Source organism: Bombina bombina, chromosome 5 (assembly GCF_027579735.1).
Source record: "Bombina bombina isolate aBomBom1 chromosome 5, aBomBom1.pri, whole genome shotgun sequence".
NCBI lineage: Eukaryota > Metazoa > Chordata > Amphibia > Anura > Bombinatoridae > Bombina > Bombina bombina.
In genome coordinates, this window is record NC_069503.1 from 561,009,973 (window position 1) to 561,034,456 (window position 24,484).

Here is a 24,484-nt window from a genome sequence, read left to right on the forward strand (position 1 = left end):
CCTGTCCAAATATAAGTTACTAAGAACGGAAGACGATTCGACTGTGCACAGCCGGAAGACATCATCACCTTTTGTGGCAAATTAGACATCTCCCCTCCAAACATGGGACAAGGCGAAGCTTCCTCACCACCGAGTTCAAAGAGGCTCACACCACAACCGTCAGGCAACAAAGCCTGGAGTGATATAGTTAAAAATCCTCCCAACAAAAGACACCAACATCAAGACCTGCAGCAAACAAACCAGGCGAGGAAATCTTTAACCACCTCTCAGCCGGGATGAACCAAAAGCCTGTTTGACGGGCTACTACTTTCGTCCTCTTTCTCATATCCCCTCTATCTAGGGGTATGCTCATTAGCAGGTTGCTTTCAGGATACACGGCCAACGGGCTATTATTTGACCTACCACATCAGACTCAATATTAAATTAAGGAGAACTACTCCATTAATGGTTTCACCATAAGATAGGAAACAGATGATGTTAGGCTGACAATTTCAGGCCTCGTGGACTCTTTAACTCATATCACCACCCCTATGAGTATCTGACATTTCACATATAAGAAGTGAGACTAACAAACATAAGGTCTAGTAGTCCTTTGTCCTGATGTTTTATCTATATATGAAGGTACCTTGTCTAAAAACCCATGTTTTACTTTTCAGGTTCATAGGATGTTTACTCTGCAGTTACTTAACTGGACATAAACCTTTATAGATAGGCTTTACAGGTTTGATATGTTTTTTGGTAACATGATTTGTTTTTTTGGTTTTTTTTAGACTTTATAACTTTATAATTTTATAAGTTATATATGATATATTTTGTTATATATGTTGCAACACAAGATATCATGACATAACATGGGGCACTCATTGCCTGTCTTTGCTTCGACTAGAATCAGATTAAACATGTAATGTAGATGTTCCCCACTTTTCTTTTTTGTTTTACCTCCCAACCCCTAACTCGTTGTGATACATTGGCATTATACCATGTTATAAAACTGTTTAGATTCTGTTTATGGCTGCTACATAGCGTACATTGTCATATAAACAAATTGAATCCGCCCTTCCTGATCCATTATAAACTCACAAAGCCTTATTATTCCACTACATGACCCTCTCATACTTCCCCCTAATCACAGACATTAACACGTTTCTCTACAGTTACGCAATACCTTATCTAACCCACCTTACTCAACCCACCTTCCACTTCACTCATCCCCTACTCACATCCTTTTAATTACAAGGAGTTCTCTCTAAGATCACCACCACATCATTTGTCTAGGCCATGACTACCTCTGACACTTTTACCAGTAGAAAGCAGACTAACTCTAACAACCTTAAAATTGCAACCCAGAACGTTAAAGGATTTTTTATCACCACAGAAGCGTTCCATAGCCCTACATGACTTCCACAAGAAACATCTCGATATAGTATTTGTCCAAGAGACACATTTTAGGAAAAACATGAACCCAGACTTCCCACCTTCTACTTTGACAAACATTTCACTAGCTCCAACACCACTAAGAAGAACGGGGTTTGTATACTTCTCAAAAAAGGACTACCTTTTTTTTTTACGGCAAACCCATCACCTCATTAAATTTGTATGCCCCAAACAGACCCAACCCATCGTTTTTTAGGAAGGTGATGACTTTACTATTGGACTATGCAAAGGGCCCCATCTTTATAGCGGGAGATTTCAATTTCCCCTTAGATCCCTCAGATGTATCCTCTGGGAAATCTTACATATCTGCCAAAAACATCAAAGCCAACTGGCTTGCTCTGCAAACTATACCTACTTTTGACACATGGAGATTGACCCATACTATGACCGGTTAGATTATATACTATGTGATCAATCTTCCCTCAACCTACTCATAGATTCTAGGTTATCCCAGACCCCTTAGTCCGACCACGCAATGGTTATTAGCTCATTAATTTGGCCCCAGAAATCCGGGATAAGAGACTCCTGGAGACTTAATGATGCAATATTTACAGATTCCCTTATTCTTAAAGGTATTACGGACAAAACCTCTATGTTTTTTTATATTAACAACCTGGCAAGTACATCGCACTGTAACAACTGGGAAACATATAAATGCTTTATTAGAGGAGAAATAATCAAACAAACCACACAACATCGCAAACAAATCAACAATTGTTATTATACTCTCCTGCATACATTAAAAGCAGCAGAAACTGAACATAAACAAAACCCAGCTTCGAGCGAACTAATACAAAAAGTCACTCAGGCTAGAGAAGATCTTAACCAACATCTTATTAAAAATGTGCATCGACGTGAGCTTGAACTAAATGCTAGCTTTTTTTGGTGAAAAAAAATAAGGCAGGGAAGCTAATGGCCAGATCGCTAAGAAGGAAAACATATAAAGCATTTATTAAAACAATCCAAAGCAAAGATAGTCACAAAACCCACATTAACTCCGAAATAGCCAATACATTCTCAGATTATTACAGTAAACTCTATAATTTAAATGCTAATAACCCGTCAGCCAAGAAACTTACAAATATTGAAAACTACCTTTCACAGATAAATCTCCCCTACATAAATGAAGCTAATAAAACGGACTTAAAATCCCCATTCACATTGCCTGAAGTATAAGAGGCAATTCTACAACTAACACCAGGGAAAGCACCAGGACCAGACGGTTTCACCCCTAAATTTTACAAATTAATGACACCTTACATCGATACACACCTCCTGTCACTATACAATTCCATGAATGATATAACCCCCTTCTCTAGTCAGATGCTAGGAGCCAACATTACGGTTATTCCCAAAGCGGATAACGATCCAGATCGAGTTGAAAATTATAGACCAATATCACTTTTAAACATTGATTTAAAAATATACGCCAAACTGTTAGCGAACAGGCTCAAGAGATACCTCCCATTCTTAGTCAATGAAGATCAGATGGGCTTCATTCCAACCCATGAGGCTAAGGACAACACCACTAGACTTTTTCAAATTATACACCATACCTCGACAAACAACATGCCACTCACCCTGTTATCAACAGATGCTGAGAAAGCATTTGACAGGGTGGACTGGCAATTCATATGGTCTGTCCTTTTAAAATTTGGGAATCCCCCAACAGTTCATAAATAAGATATTAGCCATATATTCTTGCCCTAATGCAAAAGTAATAGTTAACAACACACTTTCAGACACCTTTCAAATAACGAATGGCACACAAGGATGCCCCTTATCACCCCTGTTATTTGCATTGTCAGTAGAGGTGCTCGCAGCCAAAGTAAGATCAACCAAAGAAGTTGAAGGGATAAAGATAGGGACATGCGGGAAATGCCTATTATTTACGGATGACATCTTGTTCACCCTTGCCAGCCCCAAGACATCACTCCCAGCACTTACAGATATTCTGACTTGAATATAAATCACTTTCAAATTTCTCCATCAATATGGGTAAGTCGGTCATCATGACTCTGAGAAACTCCAATGATGACACTCAATTTATTAAAACACAAACTCCATACATCTCGGCTAAACAGTTTACATATCTAGGACTAGTGATTAAACCCACCATCTCAGAGATTATCAAAACCAACTACTCAAATCTAAAACAAAAGATAGATATAGACCTCAACTCATGGCATTGTGCCGGTCATCTGTCCTGGATGGGAAGGGTCAATGCAATAAAAATTATGTATGTTATGCAGACACTAATATTAACCCCATCAATAACCTATATTGTTAATTTGCAGAAAACATTAAATAGGTTCTGGTCCTTCTCCAAACCGAGAATCCAGAACCATACTACCTATATGTCTAGAGATCTAGGAGGCTTGGGAGTCCCGAAAATTCTGAATTACTACATAGCAATAAACTTGACACGTATCATATGTTGGAACCAAACCAAAGACCCCAAAGTTTGGGTCACTCTAGATGAGCAAACACTCCAAAATGTCAAGATAAGAGATATCTGTTGGATGCCAAACAAACTTAGACCAAAACTTATTACACCCAATCCCCTTATTGAGGAGACCTTACATATTTGGGATAAAACTATCACTTCAAATAATAGGATTTCCACTCCAAACTCCCCTCTTACGCCTATACTACACAACAGTATCTTTCATAATCTGAATCCAGGTAAACTATTTAACACTGCAGAGACGTCTGCACGTAATTCCCATCTGCTCTTTAATAAGGGCAGTCCATATTAAAACTTTCCAGGAGATAAAAAATGAAATAGGTCCTCCATTACACACCTGGTTCTCATATTTTCAGGTTAGACACTTTCTTAACAACCACCCGGATAAGAATCAGTTTAACAGACCCCTAACTCTTTTTGAAACAATGTGTCTTCTTCCTAACACTCCTAGACATCTCATATCTTTCACATATAATTTGATGACGCTTTCAACCTCCCAAAAACCCTCTTCATTTCGAACACAATAGAAAAGTGAGCTAAATATACGACTTCCATCTGGGAAAGATGTTTTAAATCCATTAAAAGATCTTCCACATCAATCACTATAGTCGAGACCAATTATAAGTTACTGTCCAGGTGGTATTTGACCCCTTGTCTTGACTCCATAAGGTTTATCCAGCAGTCTCCGCCTAGATGTTGGAGGAAATGTGGAGGTCGTGGTACAGTAACCCATTTATGGTGGGACTGCCCATATATAAAACCATTCTGGAGTCAAATTGAAGAAAAAATAAATAACATAATAAATGTAAATATAACTCTTGACTCCCAGATGAAATTGCTTAATAATTTACTGCAGCTACATTGTCAATACAAGACGGGACTGTTCCAGATATTGATTAACAGTGCTAAGAGGCTTATCCCCCGTTTGTGGAAATCATCTCAGATCCCTAATATAAATCAATGGTTAAAAGAAATAAAACATATCCTAGCACTAGAAGAAATGTACCAAAATTACTATAACAAAACAAACCATTTCAATAACATCCTCTTCCTATGGAACCAATATGTATTTCCAATACCTTCCTCTCAAATAAATAATTAAATGTTGGTGATAGTCCTGAGCTATCGAGAATTCCCTTGATTCTTGTAACTTACCCCTTCCCCTCACTCCCCTCTATCTTTTTATCCACCCTGACATTCATATAAGTTGATCAGACGTTTAATATACATTTTTTGTATTGTTAAGTTATGTCATGACCAAATAATGTATATTTTCCAATGTTTTATTATTGGCTTTGTACCAGTTTCAAACTAATAAAAAATATGGAATTAAAAAAAAATCCACATTTTAAAAGACCATTTAATTCCTATTTCAATTTTCATTTATATAAAACAATACAATAAATATCCATAATTTTTTCAAAAATATCGCAGTTTTGAAATGTTACCCACTATTTAAAAATCTTATATAAAAAAACAATAGCTAAGATAGGGGGCGGAGCCAGCATCCGTGAGGTATGGCAGCACTGTAAGTGAGCTCCGTATATATACATCCCTTCGTTTCTCTGGATAGAGGGCATTAATGGCAGCTCTTTGCAGGGATCTTCCCCCATCCTGCTCTAGACACTTCTGTGAAGGAGGTGGATCGCACCAGACGCCTCATTAAGTGCCATTGAAGACGGCTCCAGAACAGGGCCTACGCCACAGACGCCATATTAGCGCCAACGCTAGGCGGCCCGAGGAGAAATTTGCCACACACACGATATAAGGAGGCTGCTGGAAGACAGAGGTTGCCGCAAACATCCTGGAGCTCCATACTCCCTAAGGTCTGTAAACACTATTTGCACAGACAAAACTACTACATAAGGCTCCATATGCCGAGATTGAGAAACAAGGCGACCCGCAGACCACCTTGCTTACAGACCACGCAGACACCCGATGGATACTGAAATTCATAGAATTGCTTCAATCTATAGTAGCCCCTCACTCTGATATATTTGCAGTGGATTTTAACCCTCTATGAAGGCATGTCCTCTCTGATACATGATTAGTACTGATCTTTTTATATACCGAGTTTATGCTGATCTCTGAACCCATGTCACCCTCTCAGCATCATATTCAGTGAACTCTGTATAAAGGACTAAACCTCCTGACCTCCTAACTGAATTCCTATCTACCATAACTATTGTAGGGTGCTAGGTCCATTTGGTATAACTGCTTTGCCTGCTGCCTCATTACCTCTGACTATTCTTGAGTGGGTTATTATACATCTCTACTTTTGCAACTTGCAATATACAGCAACTATAACAGAAAATACCTAATATCTGTCACCCAAAAAACTATCTAAACCCGATAAATAGGCACTACACCACTGCAATCAGTGAATACTTTTTAAAGCTCACAGACCAAACTCGAGTCACCCCGCCTATAACACCAGAGATCACCTACAACTTCCTCTGAAAATGAGAATGAAAATTTGGAGGACTCTATTCAACTATCTAAAGCATTCCTTACAACTATGCCTTCCAAACAGGATCTAAATAACTAGGTGATTCAAGTACGCCAGTGTATCAAAGAAGAAATAGCTGAACTCAGAAAAGAGATCACAAAAATAGGAGAGTGGAATCGTTAGAAGAAGACAATGACCTAATGCAATCTGAGATCTCTAATTTACATACTACCACACAAATCCACCACCTGTAAATACTTCAATTACAAGACAAAATGGAGGTCCTAGAGAATAGGGCGAGGTGACAAAACCTGCTAATACGAGGAATTGCACTACCTGAGACAGGGTCTATTTTTGTATTTATTGGGAGCCTCTGCAACAAGTGATATCACAATTGAAAGAGCAAACTGGGAGCTTATGCCCAAACCACCAGATCAAGCAATTCTGCAAGATGTTGTCCTCAAATTGAAAGACTATCAAGCTAAAGAAGACATTTTAAGAGTCGTGAGACAGCATAGATTAATCTCCTTCCAAAACTGCCATATCCAAATATTTGCAGATTTAGCACCCCAAACGCTGTAGAGACGTAGGGAATTTCAACTCCTGGCAACACTCCTGCGAGCACAAGTAAAATTATAGACAGTACCTCAATTTTACAGTAAATGTGTACAAGTGCCTAAAATTGTATGTAGTGTTATCTGATATATGTAACTATGTCCCCAGGTTATGTGAATTATGTTTATTTGTTCCTGCTAATAGCCTGTGGGCTATGTGATTGCAATTACCTACTTAATTAACTACCAGCACTCACTCTGCCATGCTTAACAAGCTGCAGGAGACTTGCTTCCAGTAGAAGAGCCCATTCTGTGTAGTATGCACTGACACAGGTTCTGGAGTAGAAGTATACTGATAAGGCCAACAGGAGGAAGCTGAAGGATGAATCCCAGCTAAACATGAGGCAGGCTAGTGACAAAACTCCCAGAAGGAGATTTACTCTCATTGTCCTATCCCTAGCTCTCTGAATTAGATAATGGGTTTCATATTGGTCTTAGTATCCCAATCAATGACAAATACTCTTGTGGAGGAAAACATTGACTAAGGAATCATGAGAAAGTGGGAGAGATTTGTTGTGTGGGGTGTTTATCCTCCTGGACTTTAATCCCAACATGTGCTGGCTCATCTTATAAAAATAGTGCTTCAGAATGAACACTGAATAAATATGTTATTTAAATTCAACCAGTATTTTTATTTATTAAAAAATAGCTTAAAAATAAGTTTTTTTTTTACTGGTGTTTTTATAAATATAAAATGAACCATTGCTCGAGTATTTTTCTAAAATAGGTCACAGCAACAAATAAAGAAACACAATAATATTTTAAAATATATGCATAACATGTTCTTACCATCAATCTTGTCCGAGACATCCTCTTTACAAAGTATAGTGGGCAATTAAAAAAGAAAACATTAGGTTCTTTAAGTAAATACAAGTTGTATAGATCTGAAACATTGTAATATTAAGTCAGCCATACAATATATAACAGAAAAATTCTGAGGCTCTATACTACTTTGTATTCTATTTGGGATTACCAAAAAACATGTGACAAACACATAGCAAAATATTAAATTATGCTATACTCTTATTAGGAACATGTGTATTGTCCTTAAAGGGATATGAAACCCAAAATGTATCTTTTATGATTCAGATAGAACATGCCGTTTTAACCAACTTTCTAATTTATTTCTATTATCAAATTTTCTTTGTCCTATTGGTATCTTTTGTTGAAAAACAAAGTTCAGGAATATGCACTTGTCTGAAACACTATATGGCAGCAATTTTGCAAGAAGGTTATCCATTTGCAAGAACAATAGATAGCAGGATTATTTCCTTCCATGCAGTGCTTCAGACACCTACCTAGGTGTCTCCTCAACAAAGAATACCATGAGAATGAAGTAAATTTGATAATTGAAGTAAATTGGCAATTTTTTAAACTCTCTCTAAGGCCCCAATATTCAAGATATTGTCAGATCAACGAGAAATTGCCAGTTTGGGTTTGCCAGGCTTGAAGTACGACAGTCCAGAGATATATTCTTTAAAAAAAAGGCAGCGGTGGGGTTTTGTTGTGTTTGAGAAAAGTGTGTTAGAAAAATTAAAAAATCTGTGTAATAACACTTCAATGCTTATGTATATCCAGTTTCACTGTATATTCACTAGATTTGTCACACTGCAAATTATTGCCACTGAAAAGTAGGCAGGACTGATATGGCTAAAAAAGCTATAGCTAAAATGGAGGACAGTGCTTTGAATATTAAAAACACACAGCAATGTTTCCCATTAAAATACAGGTTAGTCCTATGGGGCGCACTTCAAACTCCCACTGAACTATATATGTGTCATGTCTGCAAGCTACTTTGTTAATAAACACACAAAAAAAGCAAAAAGAAAACCCCCAAAAATGCACTATTAAAACTATAGTATAATGTTAGAATATGTATGCAAACTGTAAGCGTGATTGTACACATCTTCTATTGTGTCCTTAGGCGTGTTTTAAGATTGCTTCATATTTCCATAATACTGAGAATGCAATTGCACATCTATACTATAATTACGCTTGTAATGTCCGTCATCGTCTGCAATTGTGCACGCATGCTCAATGGAATGTTGACAGCGCAAGCCAGCCAACAGAATGTTGGCTGCGCGCGCAGCCAAAAGAATTCACCTGGATGCAGTGAAGCTGCATCCCAGTGGATTTCGAAAATGGTAGGGTGGTGCCACCCTGACATTTTCGGAATCCACCGGGATGCAGCGAAGGCAAACGGTGCATTACAAAAAAAAAAAAAAAAAAACACCGCCAGTGCGAAGTATAAAAAACAAATCTCCCACACAAAGGCCCATATTTATCAAGGTCTGTCGGACCTGATCCGACAGTGCGGATCAGGTCCGACAGACATCACTGAATACGGCGAGCAATACGTTGGCCGTATTCAGCATTGCGCCAGCAGCTCACAAGAGCTGCTGGTGCAACGCCGCCCCCTGCAGACTCGCGGCCAATGGGCCGCCAGCAGGGGGGTGTCAATCAACCCGACCGTACTCGATCGGGTTGATTTCTGGCGATGTCTGTCCGCCTGCTCTGAGCAGGCGGACAGGTTATGGAGTAGCGGTCTTTGTGACCACTGCTTCATAACTGCTGTTTCTGGCGAGCCTGCAGGCTCGCCAGAAACACAGGGCATCAAGCTCCATTCGAGCTTGATAAATATACCCCAAAGTATTAACACATACACCGCAAACCCACACATCGCAAAATAATAAAGTAATTAAGCCCTTAATCCCTTAACCGTCAACCACCCACATTGCAACAAACCTAACATTATAGAACATAAAAAAAAATATCAAAGTTTACAAAATTAAACCTAATCCCTATGAAAATAAAACAGTCCCCCAAAATAAAAACACCTCCTAATCTAAGAATAAACTGCCAGTAGCCCTTAAAAGGGCTTTTTGCAGGGCATTACCCCAAGATAATCAGCTCTTTTACATTAAAAATACACAAAGTCCCCCCTAACAGTTCAATTTTATTTTTATTATTAACAACACATAGACTGCCCTCTGGGCAGGCTTACCAACTAGTTCACAATATTCATATTTCATAATATTGCGATTGTGATGGCCCAATCGTGTTTTACTTATAATATTGTGATCACACTGTAGCAAACATGTTCTATATTTATATTAATATATATCTATCTATAGAAATTATTAATATATTTTTATATATATATATATATATATATATATATATATATATATATATATATATATATATATATATATATATATATATATATATATATCAATAGATAGATATTCAAATAGAACACATTTGCTACAGTGTGATAGCAATATTATAAGTAAAACAAAATCACAACATTGCGATTGCAATATTATGAAATATTAAGGAACTATAAATATTGTGATTGTATTCTCAATATAATTGAAACATGAATATTGTGAACACGCAATCGCAATCTTAAAATAAGAAAAAAACCCATGTCTAAGGACACAATAAAATATTTTTACAATCCCACTTACATACAAAGTATAACATTAAATAATGGATATACTGTACATATATCATATACCCACAATCCCCCAGCTCCTATAGGTGTATTAGTGATATGTTAAATACATTATTGTATTGCAAGACTTGGGGTTGAGTTTCTGTTTAACTGTGTATAGGGATCATTTACATTACACCTGTACATTGTTACTGATGCTGCTTTGAATATATCGACAGTATCAGAAAAGCATTGATAAAGAAGTGAACACACTTCGAAACGCATCAAGTTATTCTTTAAGGTGTTGTATCCGGCTTGCTACAAAGACTTGATTATATCCATCTGGTTGGAGGGATTATTTTTATCACGCACAATGAATCCAAAGAAAGTAATCTTGTACGCTGTACATTGATTTGTTTGTGCCCAACTGATACCTCATAACGATTGAGGTCATATTTGTGAGTGTGTTTCTATTCTCTGTATAGATTTACAACTATTAAAACAGAATTATGCTGTGTTGGTTTTTGTCTCCGCTCTATTGAAGCTACTACAGACCGAGCCTTATAACGTAAAAAGAAAAAAGACCTAAAGTGAAAAGAAACTGGATCCAGGAGACGGGAGACAGCCTATTGGATACACTAATCAGCGTGGGATAAAGTCTCCACACTACTTCCCTTTGTGGCTCTTCCTTACCTCATATGATTAGGGGCATATCTTGTAAGTAGACGACCCCTACGGGGATATAACGTATTCTACTTATCATTATTGGACACTTTTTCAGACTGTATGATTGTGTTACATCAGTAATTGTCTTTTATGTGCATAAGATAACACAATTAGTAACTGTTTTCATCAGTTCTAGATATATACTAACTATACAAGTGAACGAGCCTTATTGTGTTTTTGTATCATACGTGAGTGTAGCGCTTTGGAGGTTTTCTACTCTTGTATACATTTATCCATCTTTACCATAGTTTGTTGTGAGGGCTCAACTACTGGGTAACTTCGATTTCCTTCCAGCAGCTTCTCTTCAGCGACTATATCTATATTTTCCAGCGCCACCCAAGTTGTCTCTCAGTTACGCAATTAACTGAGAAACAATCTTTTAAACTATTGTATTTGTAATATATATTTATCTATAGAATGTATTAATATATATTCTATATCTATCGATAGATATATATTAAAATAGAACACATTTGCTACAGTGTAATGGCAATATTATAAGTAAAACAAGATCAACATTGTGATCGCAATATTATGAAATATTAAGGAATTATAAATATTGTGATTGTGTATTCTGAATATAATTGAAATATAAATATTGTGAACACGCAATCGCAATCTTAAAATAAGAAAAAAAAACATGTCTAAGGACACAATACAAGATTTGTACAATCCCACTTACCTACAAAGTCTAACATTATACCATACAGTACATATACATTAAACAATGGATATACTGTACATATATCATATACCCATAATCCCCCAGCTCCTATAGGTGTATTAGTGATATGTTAAATACACTATTGTATTGCAAGACTTGGGGTTGAGTTTCTGTTGACATATGTTAATTGTATTATCATTCAGTACCGTGTAAAGGGATCATTTACATTACACCTTCAATGTAGTTACTGATGCTGCTTTGAATATATCGACAGTATTAGAAAAGAATTGCCCCCCACAGAAATGTATGGTAAGATGCCTCTCACTGATGCTGTCTTTAAACAGTATTGTTAGTCCTTTTGACTATTTCACCGGCTTTCTCAACATTGCGACGGATCCCTTTTTGATATCTCGCTGACTCGTGGAACTTTCGATCATTGAGGCCTTAATTACAAAAGAACATTTTTGGGTTTCATATCCCTTTAAAATAGCTATTCACATTCTTCATAAACAAAATGCTAAGTTACAAACAATTTTTTCTTTCATTATTAAGATAAACTATATCATTTATAAAAAAATAATGTTTCCACTTTTCTTCTATTATGCAAGTTACTTTATTTTCATGGTATTATTTGTTGAAGAGAATACCTAGGAGGGTAGCATATACATGTCTGGAAGCAAAAGATATCAGGTCAAGGTGACAACTAATTAATTTAATATTGATAATGACTGCCTCATATGTTTGAATTCAAGTTTTTCTACTGAGCCAACAACATTACGTTGTGTCATTTGCATATAGTACTGATTCCATGTTTTAATCAAAAATTTTAAACCTCCAAACACTTCTTTGCAATCATCATAAGTTAACATTCAGATGATCATATTTAAATTAGTGCACATATTTAACTTTATTAACACATGAGCTGAGCATGCATAAGAACTGTACAATATACAAGGTGCATAAACAGCCCTGAAATGCCATTCGTAGCTGGAAAAGCTATATTTTCAGAATAGAGAATACAGAATGTTTTTAAAATGTAATAAAAAACACTTGATAAATAACCAAATACATGTCTAGTGATTGATTAGATAAGTGATGCTGAATAGTTCCAACTTACATTTCATACGTTGCAAGACAATTCTGGTTGTAATAAAGCCCACAGAATGGACATACTAATGTCTAAAATTTCACTAATCCTATAATATAAAAGGCCAAGTGTGTTTGTCCGAAGCTGTCATGTACAGTAGAGACAGCACGAGGACAAACACACCTGGCCTTAGAGTCTACCTGATCTGCTGCTGCACAGTGACGGTGGGCGGAAATGGGCGCGGCCGGACATGAACGGGCATGACCAGGGTGTGAGCGGGGCGTGGCCGTACGTGAGCGGGGCCATGGTCGAGCGTGGCGGGGGCAGGGCCGGCATGCGCGCAAGAAAGAGAGGGGGAAAGGAGATAGAAAGAGAAGGGGAGAGAGCAAAAGAGAAGGGGAGAGAGCAAAAGAGAAGGGGAGAGAGCAAAAGAGATGGGAAAGAGCAAGAGAGAGGGTAAGAGAGAGCAAAAGAGAGGGTAAGAGAGAGCAAAAGAGAGGGGAATGAGCAAAAAAGAGAGTGGAATGAGCAAAAAAGAGGGGAAAGATAGCAAAATAGAGGGGGACGAGCAAAAGAGAGGGGGACGAGCAAAAGAGAGGGGACGAGCAAAAGAGAGGGGAAAGAGCAAAAGAGAGGGGAAAGAGCAAAAGAGAGGGGAAAGAGTAAAATAGAGGGAAGAGAGAGGGGGAGAGAGAGCAAAAGAGAGGGGAAGAGAGAAAATAAGAGGGGGGAAGAGAGAGCAAAAGAAGAGAGGGGGAGAGAAAGGGGGGGAGAGGGGGGGAGAGAGCAATAGAGAGGGGAAGAGAGCAAAATAGGGGGGAGAAGGGAGAGAGAGACGGGGAGATAGAGCAAAAACATAATTTATGCTTACCTGATAAATTCCTTTCTTCTGTAGTGTGATCAGTCCACGGGTCATCATTACTTCTGGGATATTACTCCTCCCCAACAGGAAGTGCAAGAGGATTCACCCAGCAGAGCAGCATATAGCTCCTCCCCTCTACGTCACTCCCAGTCATTCGACCAAGGACCAACGAGAAAGGAAAAGCCAAGGGTGAAGTGGTGACTGGAGTATAAATTAAAAAATATTTACCTGCCTTAAAAACAGGGCGGGCCGTGGACTGATCACACTACAGAAGAAAGGAATTTATCAGGTAAGCATAAATTATGTTTTCTTCTGTTAAGTGTGATCAGTCCACGGGTCATCATTACTTCTGGGATACCAATACCAAAGCAAAAGTACACGGATGACGGGAGGGATAGGCAGGCTCTTTACACAGAAGGAACCACTGCCTGAAGAACCTTTCTCCCAAAAATAGCCTCCGAAGAAGCAAAAGTGTCAAATTTGTAAAATTTGGAAAAAGTATGAAGCGAAGACCAAGTTGCAGCCTTGCAAATCTGTTCAACAGAGGCCTCATTCTTGAAGGCCCAAGTGGAAGCCACAGCTCTAGTAGAATGAGCTGTAATTCTTTCAGGAGGCTGCTGTCCAGCAGTCTCATAAGCTAAATGAATTATGCTACGAAGCCAAAAAGAAAGAGAGGTAGCGGAAGCTTTTTGACCTCTCCTCTGCCCAGAGTAAATGACAAACAGAGAAGACGTTTGTCGAAATTCCTTAGTTGCCTGTAAGTAAAATTTTAGAGCACGGACTACATCCAGGTTGTGCAGTAGACGTTCCTTCTTTGAAGAAGGATTTGGGCATAAAGAAGGAACAACAATCTCTTGATTGATATTCCTGTTAGTAACTACCTTAGGTAAGAACCCAGGTTTAGTACGCAGGACTACCTTATCCAAATGAAAAATCAAATAAGGAGAATCACAATGTAAGGCTGATAATTCAGAGACTCTTCGAGCCGAGGAAATAGCCATTAAAAATAGAACTTTCCAAGATAACAACTTTATATCAATGGAATGAAGGGGTTCAAACGGAACGCCCTGTAAAACATTAAGAACAAGGTTTAAACTCCATGGTGGAGCAACAGTTTTTAACACAGGCTTAATCCTGGCCAAAGCCTGACAAAAAGCCTGGACGTCAGGAACTTCTGACAGACGTTTGTGTAACAGAATGGACAGAGCTGAGATCTGTCCCTTTAATGAACTAGCAGATAAACCCTTTTCTAAACCTTCTTGTAGAAAAGACAATATCCTAGGAATCCTAACCTTACTCCAAGAGTAACCTTTGGATTCACACCAATATAGGTATTTACGCCATATCTTATGGTAAATCTTTCTGGTAACAGGTTTCCTAGCCTGTATTAAGGTATCAATAACTGACTCAGAAAACCCACGTCTTGATAAAATCAAGCGTTCAATTTCCAAGCAGTCAGCTTCAGAGAAGTTAGATTTTGATGTTTGAAGGGACCCTGAATCAGAAGGTCCTGTTTCAGAGGTAGAGACCAAGGTGGACAGGATGACATGTCCACCAGGTCTGCATACCAAGTCCTGCGTGGCCACGCAGGTGCTATTAGAATCACTGATGCTCTCTCTTGTTTGATTCTGGCAATCAATCGAGGAAGCAACGGGAAGGGTGGAAACACGTAAGCCATCCTGAAGTCCCAAGGTGCTGTCAGAGCATCTATCAGGACTGCTCCTGGATCCCTGGATCTGGACCCGTAACGAGGAAGCTTGGCGTTCTGTCGAGACGCCATGAGATCTATCTCTGGTTTGCCCCAACGTCGAAGTATTTGGGCAAAGACCTCCGGATGAAGTTCCCACTCCCCCGGATGAAAAGTCTGACGACTTAAGAAATCCGCCTCCCAGTTCTCCACTCCCGGGATGTGGATTGCTGACAGGTGGCAAGAGTGAGACTCTGCCCAGCGAATTATCTTTGATACTTCCATCATAGCTAGGGAGCTTCTTGTCCTCCCTGATGGTTGATGTAAGCTACAGTCGTGATGTTGTCCGACTGAAACCTGATGAACCCCCGAGTTGTCAACTGGGGCCAAGCCAGGAGGGCATTGAGAACTGCTCTCAATTCCAGAATGTTTATTGGCAGGAGACTCTCCTCCTGACTCCATTGTCCCTGAGCCTTCAGAGAATTCCAGACGGCACCCCAACCTAGAAGGCTGGCGTCTGTTGTTACAATTGTCCAGTCTGGTCTGCTGAATGGCATCCCCCTGGACAGATGTGGCCGAGAAAGCCACCATAGAAGAGAATTTCTGGTCTCTTGATCCAGATTCAGAGAAGGGGATAAGTCTGAGTAATCCCCATTCCACTGACTTAGCATGCACAGTTGCAGTGGTCTGAGGTGTAAGCGTGCAAAGGGTACTATGTCCATTGCCGCTACCATTAAGCCGATTACCTCCATGCATTGAGCCACTGACGGGTGTTGAATGGAATGAAGGGTGCGGCAAGCACTTTGAAGTCTTGTTAGCCTGTCCTCTGTCAGGTAAATCTTCATTTCTACAGAATCTATAAGAGTCCCCAGGAAGGGAACTCTTGTGAGTGGAACGAGTGAACTTTTCTTTTCGTTCACCTTCCATCCATGTGACCTTAGAAATGCCAGCACTAACTCTGTATGAGACTTGGCAGTTTGAAAGCTTGAAGCTTGTATCAGAATGTCGTCTAGGTATGGAGCTACCGAGATTTCCCCGCGGTCTTAGTACCGCCAGAAGAGCACCCAGAACCTTTGTGAAGATTCTTGGAGCTGTAGCCAATCCGAATGGAAGAGCCACAAACTGGTAATGCCTGTCTAGGAAGGCAAACCTTAGGTACCGATAATGATCTTTGTGAATCGGTATGTGAAGGTAAGCATCTTTTAAATCTACAGTGGTCATGTACTGACCCTCTTGGATCATAGGTAAAATTGTCCGAATAGTCTCCATCTTGAACGATGGAAACTTTAGGAATTTGTTTAGGATCTTAAGTCCAGGATTGGTCTGAAAGTTCCCTCTTTTTTGGGAACCACAAACAGATTTGAGTAAAACCCCTGTCCCTGTTCCGATCGTGGAACTGGATGGATTACTCCCATTAACAAGAGCTCTTGTACGCAGCGTAGAAACGCCTCTTTCTTTGTCTGGATTGTTGACAATCTTGACAGATGAAATCTCTCTCTTGGAGGAGAGTATTTGAAGTCCAGAAGGTATCCCTGAGATATTATCTCTAGCGCCCAGGGATCCTGAACATCTCTTGCCCAAGCCTGGGCGAAGAGAGAAAGTCTGCCCCCCACTAGATCCGATCCCGGATCGGGGGCCCTCAATTCATGCTGTTTTAGGGGCAGCAGCAGGTTTCCTAGTCTGCTTGCCCTTGTTCCAGGACTGGTTAGGTTTCCAGCCTTGTCTGTAGCGAGCAACAGCTCCTTCCTGTTTTGGTGCAGAGGAAGTTGATGCTGCTCCTGCTTTGAAATTACGAAAGGAACGAAAATTAGACTTTAGCAAAGGTTTAATCCCATTAGCAAAGATAACAAATTCTGAAAGCAGGAAACAAATTACAGAATAAACGTTTTTTATCTCAGTCAAACTATAATTCTCACAGCTCTGCTGAGAGAAATTACCTCCCTCAAAATAAGTTTTGAAGACCCCTGAGCTCTGTAGAGATGAACCGGATCATGCAGGGAATACAATGAGTTGCTGACTGAAATATTTGATGCGTAGTAAAAGCGCCAAAAAACGGCCCCTCCCCCTCACACACAGCAGTGAGGGAGAACAGAAACTGTCAGAAAACAGATTAAGCAACTGCCAAAGTGGAAAAAATAGTGCCCAAACATTTATTCACTCAGTACCTCAGTAAATGAAAACGATTTTACATTCCAGCAAAAACGTTAAACATAATCTCTAGTTATTAAACAGCTTTATGTATTTCTTACAGTGTAATTCTAGTGAAGTACCATTCCCCAGAATACTGAAGTGTAAAGTATACATACATGACATTATATCGGTATGGCAGGATTTTCTCATCAATTCCATTGTCAGAAAATAAAAACTGCTACATACCTCTATGCAGATTCATCTGCCCGCTGTCCCCTGATCTGAAGTTTACCTCTCCTCAGATGGCCGAGAAACAGCAATATGATCTTAACTACTCCGGCTAAAATCATAACAAAACCTCTGGTAGATTCTTCTTCAAACTCTGCCAGAGAGATAATAACACACTCCGGTGCTATTTTAAAATAACAAACTTTTGATTGAAGATATAAAACTAAGTATAATCACCATAGTCCTCTCACACATCCTATCTAGTCGTTGGGTGCAAGAGAATGACTGGGAGTGACGTAGAGGGGAGGAGCTATATGCAGCTCTGCTGGGTGAATCCTCTTGCACTTCCTGTTGGGGAGGAGTAATATCCCAGAAGTAATGATGACCCGTGGACTGATCACACTTAACAGAAGAAAGAGAGGGATGGAGAGAGAGAGCAAAAGAGAGGGGAAAGAGAGAGTGCACAAGAGAGGGGGAGAGATAGAGCGCAAAAGAGATGGGGAGACAGAGAGCACAAAAGAGAGGGGGGGGGATAGAGAGAGCGCAAAAGAGAGGGGGAGGGAGAGCACAAAGAGAGAGGGGGGAGGGAGAGCGCAAAAGAGAGGGGGGGAGAGACAGTGCAAAAGAGAGGGGGAGAGAGAGAGCGCAAAAGAGAGGGGGAGAGAGAGCAAAAGAGAGGGGGAGAGAGGGCAAAAGAGAGGGGGAGAGAGAGAGCGCAAAAGAGAGGGGAGAGAGAGAGCGCAAAAGAGAGGGGAGAGAGAGAGCGCAAAAGAGAGGGGAGAGAGAGAACGCAAAAGAGAGGGGAAAGAGCAAAAGAGAGGGGAGAGAGGGCAAAAGAGATGGGAGAGAGAGAGAGCAAAAGAGAGGGGGGAGAGAGAGCAAAATAGAGGGGGGAGAGAGAGCAAAAGAGAGGGGGGAGAGAGAGCAAAAGAGAGGGGGGAGAGAGAGCAAAAGAGAGGGGGGAGAGAGAGCAAAAGAGAGGGGAGAGAGAGAGCAAAAGAGAGGGGGAGAGAGAGAGCAAAAGAGAGGGGGAGAGAGAGAGCAAAAGAGAGGGGGAGAGAGAGAGCAAAAGAGAGGGGGAGAGAGAGAGCAAAAGAGAGGGGGAGAGAGAGAGCAAGGGGTGGGACCGATGTACTGCAAAAAATTGCCCGTGTGAACGGGCTTTAGGACTTGTAACTAATAAATCAGATAAGGAGTAGAGACAAGAAGTGCAACTTAAAAGACATGCCTGAGAACAAAGCCACAAACCTTAAAGGGATATTAAACAGTGCTCCTTTGGTAAAAACAAATATGTTAAATCAATGTTAAAAAAAAAAACAAAGGGAACAGATTGTGTAAAAAATAATAATATAACAAAAAAATACAGCAAACAACTTACTTTTTTTCTTGCAAAATTTAGCACAAAGAAATTCTCAGTGTGGTCCCTGCCCCCAATGTGAAAAGAGTGTTGAATTTTGAAAAGGGTAATAGGAAATCCCTATTCTGCCACTCCTCGAAATTGCTGCCACTAAATAAAGTTATTAACTCCTAAACCTCTGGCCTCCCACATCGCTACCACTAAATAAACCTATTAACCCCTAAACTGCCAGCCCCCAACATCGCAACAACCTAAATTAAACTATTAACCCCTACACCTACCCCTAACGTAAACCCTAGCACCCCCTAACTTTAACATAATTGTTACAAACTGCTATTTGTGACTGGCCCTTTAAATGGAAGGTTGCCCTGCTTCCCTGGATTTTGGAGAAGCCTATTTGCCAGCCTCCTTCCTCATGACTATGGCCCCTGGAAGATTGTGCCCCTGAGAGTATATTGACTTTTGTTGGGTGTGTGTGGCCCTTTGGGAAACGTCTGGGGACATATTGTGACTCTGGTGAACAATGCCCCCTTTAAGACTATGTCCCCAGACCTGTGAAATGACTTGTCCCTGGCTTTCTCTTGGTTCAGTTTCATTGTGTGCCATTAAGAGTTAAATTTTGTTCAGCTTCAAGAAACCTATTCTAAATACAAGTCTGCTGGGATTAGCTCTAATTAGGTTTAGTGATCAACTTTCCCATTGTCTAATCAGACTAGTATTGATAAGGTGGACTGCATTGTTTTATTGTGTGTAATGTTATCTGCTGAAGTAAATGTTGTGGCCTGTCAAAGGGAGTGTCTCTCTATCTAATATCAAATGTGTGATGGGGGATTTTATGCCTCCCCCTGAGAGTGTCCTGTTTGCATGTAACCTGAATAAAAGGAGGCTGTGTGCTCCAGCACATCAGACCTATTTTCTGTCCCTCTAACTTGCAGCTTTGACTCATGTTTGTAGGGGACAGCTTCAGCTAATATCACTACAGGGATTGCTGACTATGGTGCTGATGATTCTTTGGTGAGCGCTAGGAGCATCCTTTTCTACGGTCCAACTTCCAGCCAGCCTGGAGGCAACCGTAACATTTGGCGGCAGCGGTGGGATTGGCGTCCTAGCGCAAGGAGCAGCACCACAACAGCACTGGTATCGTAGGAGAGTTATTGAGGGCAACGCTAGCCACTGCGCAGCGTTCCTACCTACAGCAGCATGGAGCTGACAAGACACTATTCAGAACCCTGTGAAGAGCACCTCAACCTGATCCGTCGCTATGAGGGCGCGGATTTCGTTCCAGAGGTAAAGAGGCGGCTAGTCCGATATGGTCCAGACCCTGCACAGGAGGTAGTCAGTCGCATCATCCGGGAATTGGATACGGAGAACAAAGCGGCACGAGCTTTTGAGCGCCAACTGTGGAGTTTGAGGGTCTGGACACCTGGTCTCCAGCGAGAAAGTGAGTCACAGGGAGCGGAGAGCAACGACCTCCCTTCCCAGCGGCAGCCAGAGTTACAGGGAGAGGAGAGCAGCGACCTCCCTCCCCAGCGGCAGTATACCGTGCAGAGGGAAGAGACAACCAGTCCCCTTCCCCAGCCAGAGATACCAGAGGCAGCAGGCCTCATAGACTGGTCCTGGGAGGACCCCCAGCAGGCAGGTGGGATGGGACCGCAGTCTCTCTACCGGCCCTACAGGGATGCTGGGCAGGCGGCCCAGATCCCCAGCGACAGACCCAGCTACAGGGAGGGGAGAGCATCAACCTCCCTCCCCAGCCGGAGTGTGCCTTCCAGGGAGAGGAGACAACCGGTCTCTCTCCCCAGCCGCAGCATGTTCCACAGGAAGCGGAGAGCATCGACCTCCCTTCCCAACGGCCACCGGAGTATCAGGAGGAGGAGGTAAGCCAATCTCCCCCTCCCCAGCTAACTCCTAACTTGGGCCCAGGGTTAACAGTGGAGATGTTAACCCCCACTGACCCCCACGTTCCCTTTGCCACCGGGCAGGACTATGCCCCAATTCCCCCAGCAGAAGAGCTGGCACCAGGGCAGAGTGCCGCTGGCCTCTGCCCCCCAAGTACCATCAGCTATTTGTACAGCTGCGCCAGGAAGGCAGAGGATGCTACACTTTCATCCTATAACCTGGAACCTACAGGCCAGTGCTACTTGTTGTGGGGGGGCTGCTTTGCTGCTAGTGTTTATTTGTGGGTGGGTTGCGAGACTAACTTAGGCACTGACCGACAGAAGGTCAGGTGCCTTGTTAGTCTCCCTCCAAAAGGGGAGATATGTTACAAACTGCTATTTGTGACTGGCCCTTTAAATGGAAGGTTGCCCTGCTTCCCTGGATTTTGGAGAAGCCTATTTGCCAGCCTCCTTCCTCATGACTATGGCCCCTGGAAGATTGTGCCCCTGAGAGTATATTGACTTTTGTTGGGTGTGTGTGGCCCTTTGGGAAACGTCTGGGGACATATTGTGACTCTGGTGAACAATGCCCCCTTTAAGACTATGTCCCCAGACCTGTGAAATGACTTGTCCCTGGCTTTCTCTTGGTTCAGTTTCATTGTGTGCCATTAAGAGTTAAATTTTGTTCAGCTTCAAGAAACCTATTCTAAATACAAGTCTGCTGGGATTAGCTCTAATTAGGTTTAGTGATCAACTTTCCCATTGTCTAATCAGACTAGTATTGATAAGGTGGACTGCATTGTTTTATTGTGTGTAATGTTATCTGCTGAAGTAAATGTTGTGGCCTGTCAAAGGGAGTGTCTCTCTATCTAATATCAAATGTGTGATGGGGGATTTTATGCCTCCCCCTGAGAGTGTCCTGTTTGCATGTAACCTGAATAAAAGGAGGCTGTGTGCTCCAGCACATCAGACCTATTTTCTGTCCCTCTAACTTGCAGCTTTGACTCATGTTTGTAGGGGACAGCTTCAGCTAATATCACTACAGGGATTGCTGACTATGGTGCTGATGATTCTTTGGTGAGCGCTAGGAGCATCCTTTTCTACGGTCCAACTTCCAGCCAGCCTGGAGGCAACCGTAACAATAATTAAAATAGATCTAAATTAAATTTACAATTATTAACTAAATAATACTTATTTAAAACTAAATACTTACCTGTGAAATAAAAGCTAAGCTAGCTACAATATAACTAATAGTTATATTGTAGCTAGCTTAGGTTTTATTTTTATTTCACAGGTAAGTTTGTTTTTAATTTAACTAGGTAGACTACTTAGTAAATAGTTATTAACTATTTACTAACTACCTAGTTAAAATAAATACAAACGTACCTGTCAAATAAAACCTAAGCACCCTTACACTAAAAACTAACATTACAAAAAAAAAACAACCTAAAATTACAAAAAAAAAACAACCTAAAATTACAAAAAATAAAAAAACCTACCATTACAAAAAAACAACAACAAAATTATCCAAAAGGGCCTTTTGTAGGGCATTTCCCTAAGTTAAACAGCTTTTTTGCTGCAAAAGAAACAAACACCCCCTAAAAATATACATTACACAAAATAACAAATTATCAAAAATAATAAAAAATTATTCCTATTCTAATACCCAATTAAAAAAAAAACACCCAAAAATAAAAAAACCTAATCTAGAATAAACTACCAAGGGCCATTAAAAGGGCCTTTTGGGGGGCCCTTAAAAGGGCCTTTTGTAGGGCATTGCCCTAAGTTAAACAGCTTATTTGCTAAAAAAAAAAACACCCCCTAACAGTATACAAACCCCCACCCCCCAAACTACCAAGGGCCCTTAAAATGGCCTTTTGGGGGGGGGCCTTAAAAGGTCATTTTGTAGGGCATTTCCCCTAAGTTAAACAGCTTTTTTGCTACAAAAAAAACAAACACCCCCTAAAAATATACATTACACAAAATAACAAAAATAATAAAAAAATATTCCTATTCTAATACCCAATAAAAAACCTAATCTAGAATAAACTACCAATGGCCCTTAAAAGGGCCTTTTTTAGGGCATTGCCCTAAAGATATCAGCTCTTTTTCTGAAAACAAAAAAATACAAATACCCACTAACATTACAAACCTCCACCCCCCCCCCAAACCCACAAAATAAAAAAAAAACTATCAAAAAAACTAAGCTACTCATTGCCCTGAAAAAGGTATTTGGATAGGCATTGCCCTCTTTAGCTCTTTTACATGGCCAAACCCTAATCTAAAAATAAAACCCACCCAAAAAACCCTTAAAAAAAACCTAACGATCCACTTACAGATTTTGAAGCCCTGCTTGAACGATCTTCATCCCGGCGGAGAAGTCCTCATCCAGGCGGCGAGAAGTCTTCCTCCAGGCGGCCTCTTCAATCTTCATCCCGTGGCGAAGTCCTCATCCAAGCGGCGAGAAGTCTTCATCCAGGCAGCCTCTTCAATCTTCATCCAGACGGCATCTTCTATCTTGATCCCGGCGGCGCGGAGCGGGTCCATTTTGAAGACATCCGACGCGAAGCTTCGGCTTCATATGGTCGCCTCTGTACACTGAATCTTCAATGCAAGTTACGCGATCCAAGATGGCGTCCCTTGCATTCCTATTGGCTGAAAAAATTAAATCAGCCAATAGGAATTAGAGCTACTAAAATCCTATTGGCTGTTCAAATCAGCCATTAGGATTTAAGCAGGTCTAATTCTATTGGATGATGAATCAGCCAATAGAATGAGAGCTTCTTAAATCCTATTGGCGGCGACCGTATGAAGAGGATGCTCCGCGCCGTATGTCTTCAGGATGGACCCGCTCCGTGCCGCTGGGATCAAGATAGAAGATGCCGCCTGGATGAAGATTGAAGAGGCCGACCTGGATGAAGACTATTTGCTGCTTGGATGAGGACGTCACCGCCGGGATGAAGATTGAAGAGGCCACCTGGATGAAGACTTCTCGCCGCCTGGATCAGGACTTCTCCGCCGGGATGAAGATCGTTCAAGCGGGACTTCAAAAACTGTAAGTTAGTTTTTTTGGGGTAGGTTTTATTTTTAGATTAGGGTTTGGGCATGTAAAAGAGCTAAATGCCCTTTTCAGGGCAATGGGTAGCTTAGGTTTTTTTTTAGACTAAGGTTTTTTATTTTGGTGGGATGGTTGAGTGGTAGGTTTTACTGTTGGGGGGGGGTCTTTGAATTTTTTTTTACAGGTAAAAGAGCTGTTTAACTTAGGGCAATGACCTACAAAAGGCCCTTTTAAGGGCCATTGGTAGTTTATTGTAGGCTAGGTTTTTGGGTTTTTTGGGTGTTTTTTTTTTTTTTTTTTTTGATAGGGCTATTAGATTAGATTTTTTTTTTTTGATCCTTCCGTTTGTTATTTTTTGTAATTTAGTGTTTCTTATTTTTGGTAATTTATTTATTTTTTTAGATA

General features: G+C 40.7%; 1 protein-coding gene across 1 annotated transcript in view; it reads right to left on the bottom strand.

The window, feature by feature from the left end:
• Window positions 1-24,484, bottom strand: part of LOC128661553 (CLIP-associating protein 2-like) — an 898,219-nt gene that overhangs the window by 438,010 nt on the left and 435,725 nt on the right. Inside the window, exon 12 of the mRNA XM_053715796.1 lies at window positions 7,754-7,777. Coding sequence (XP_053571771.1) covers window positions 7,754-7,777 — 24 coding nt within the window. The remainder of the gene's footprint in view (window positions 1-7,753; window positions 7,778-24,484) is intronic.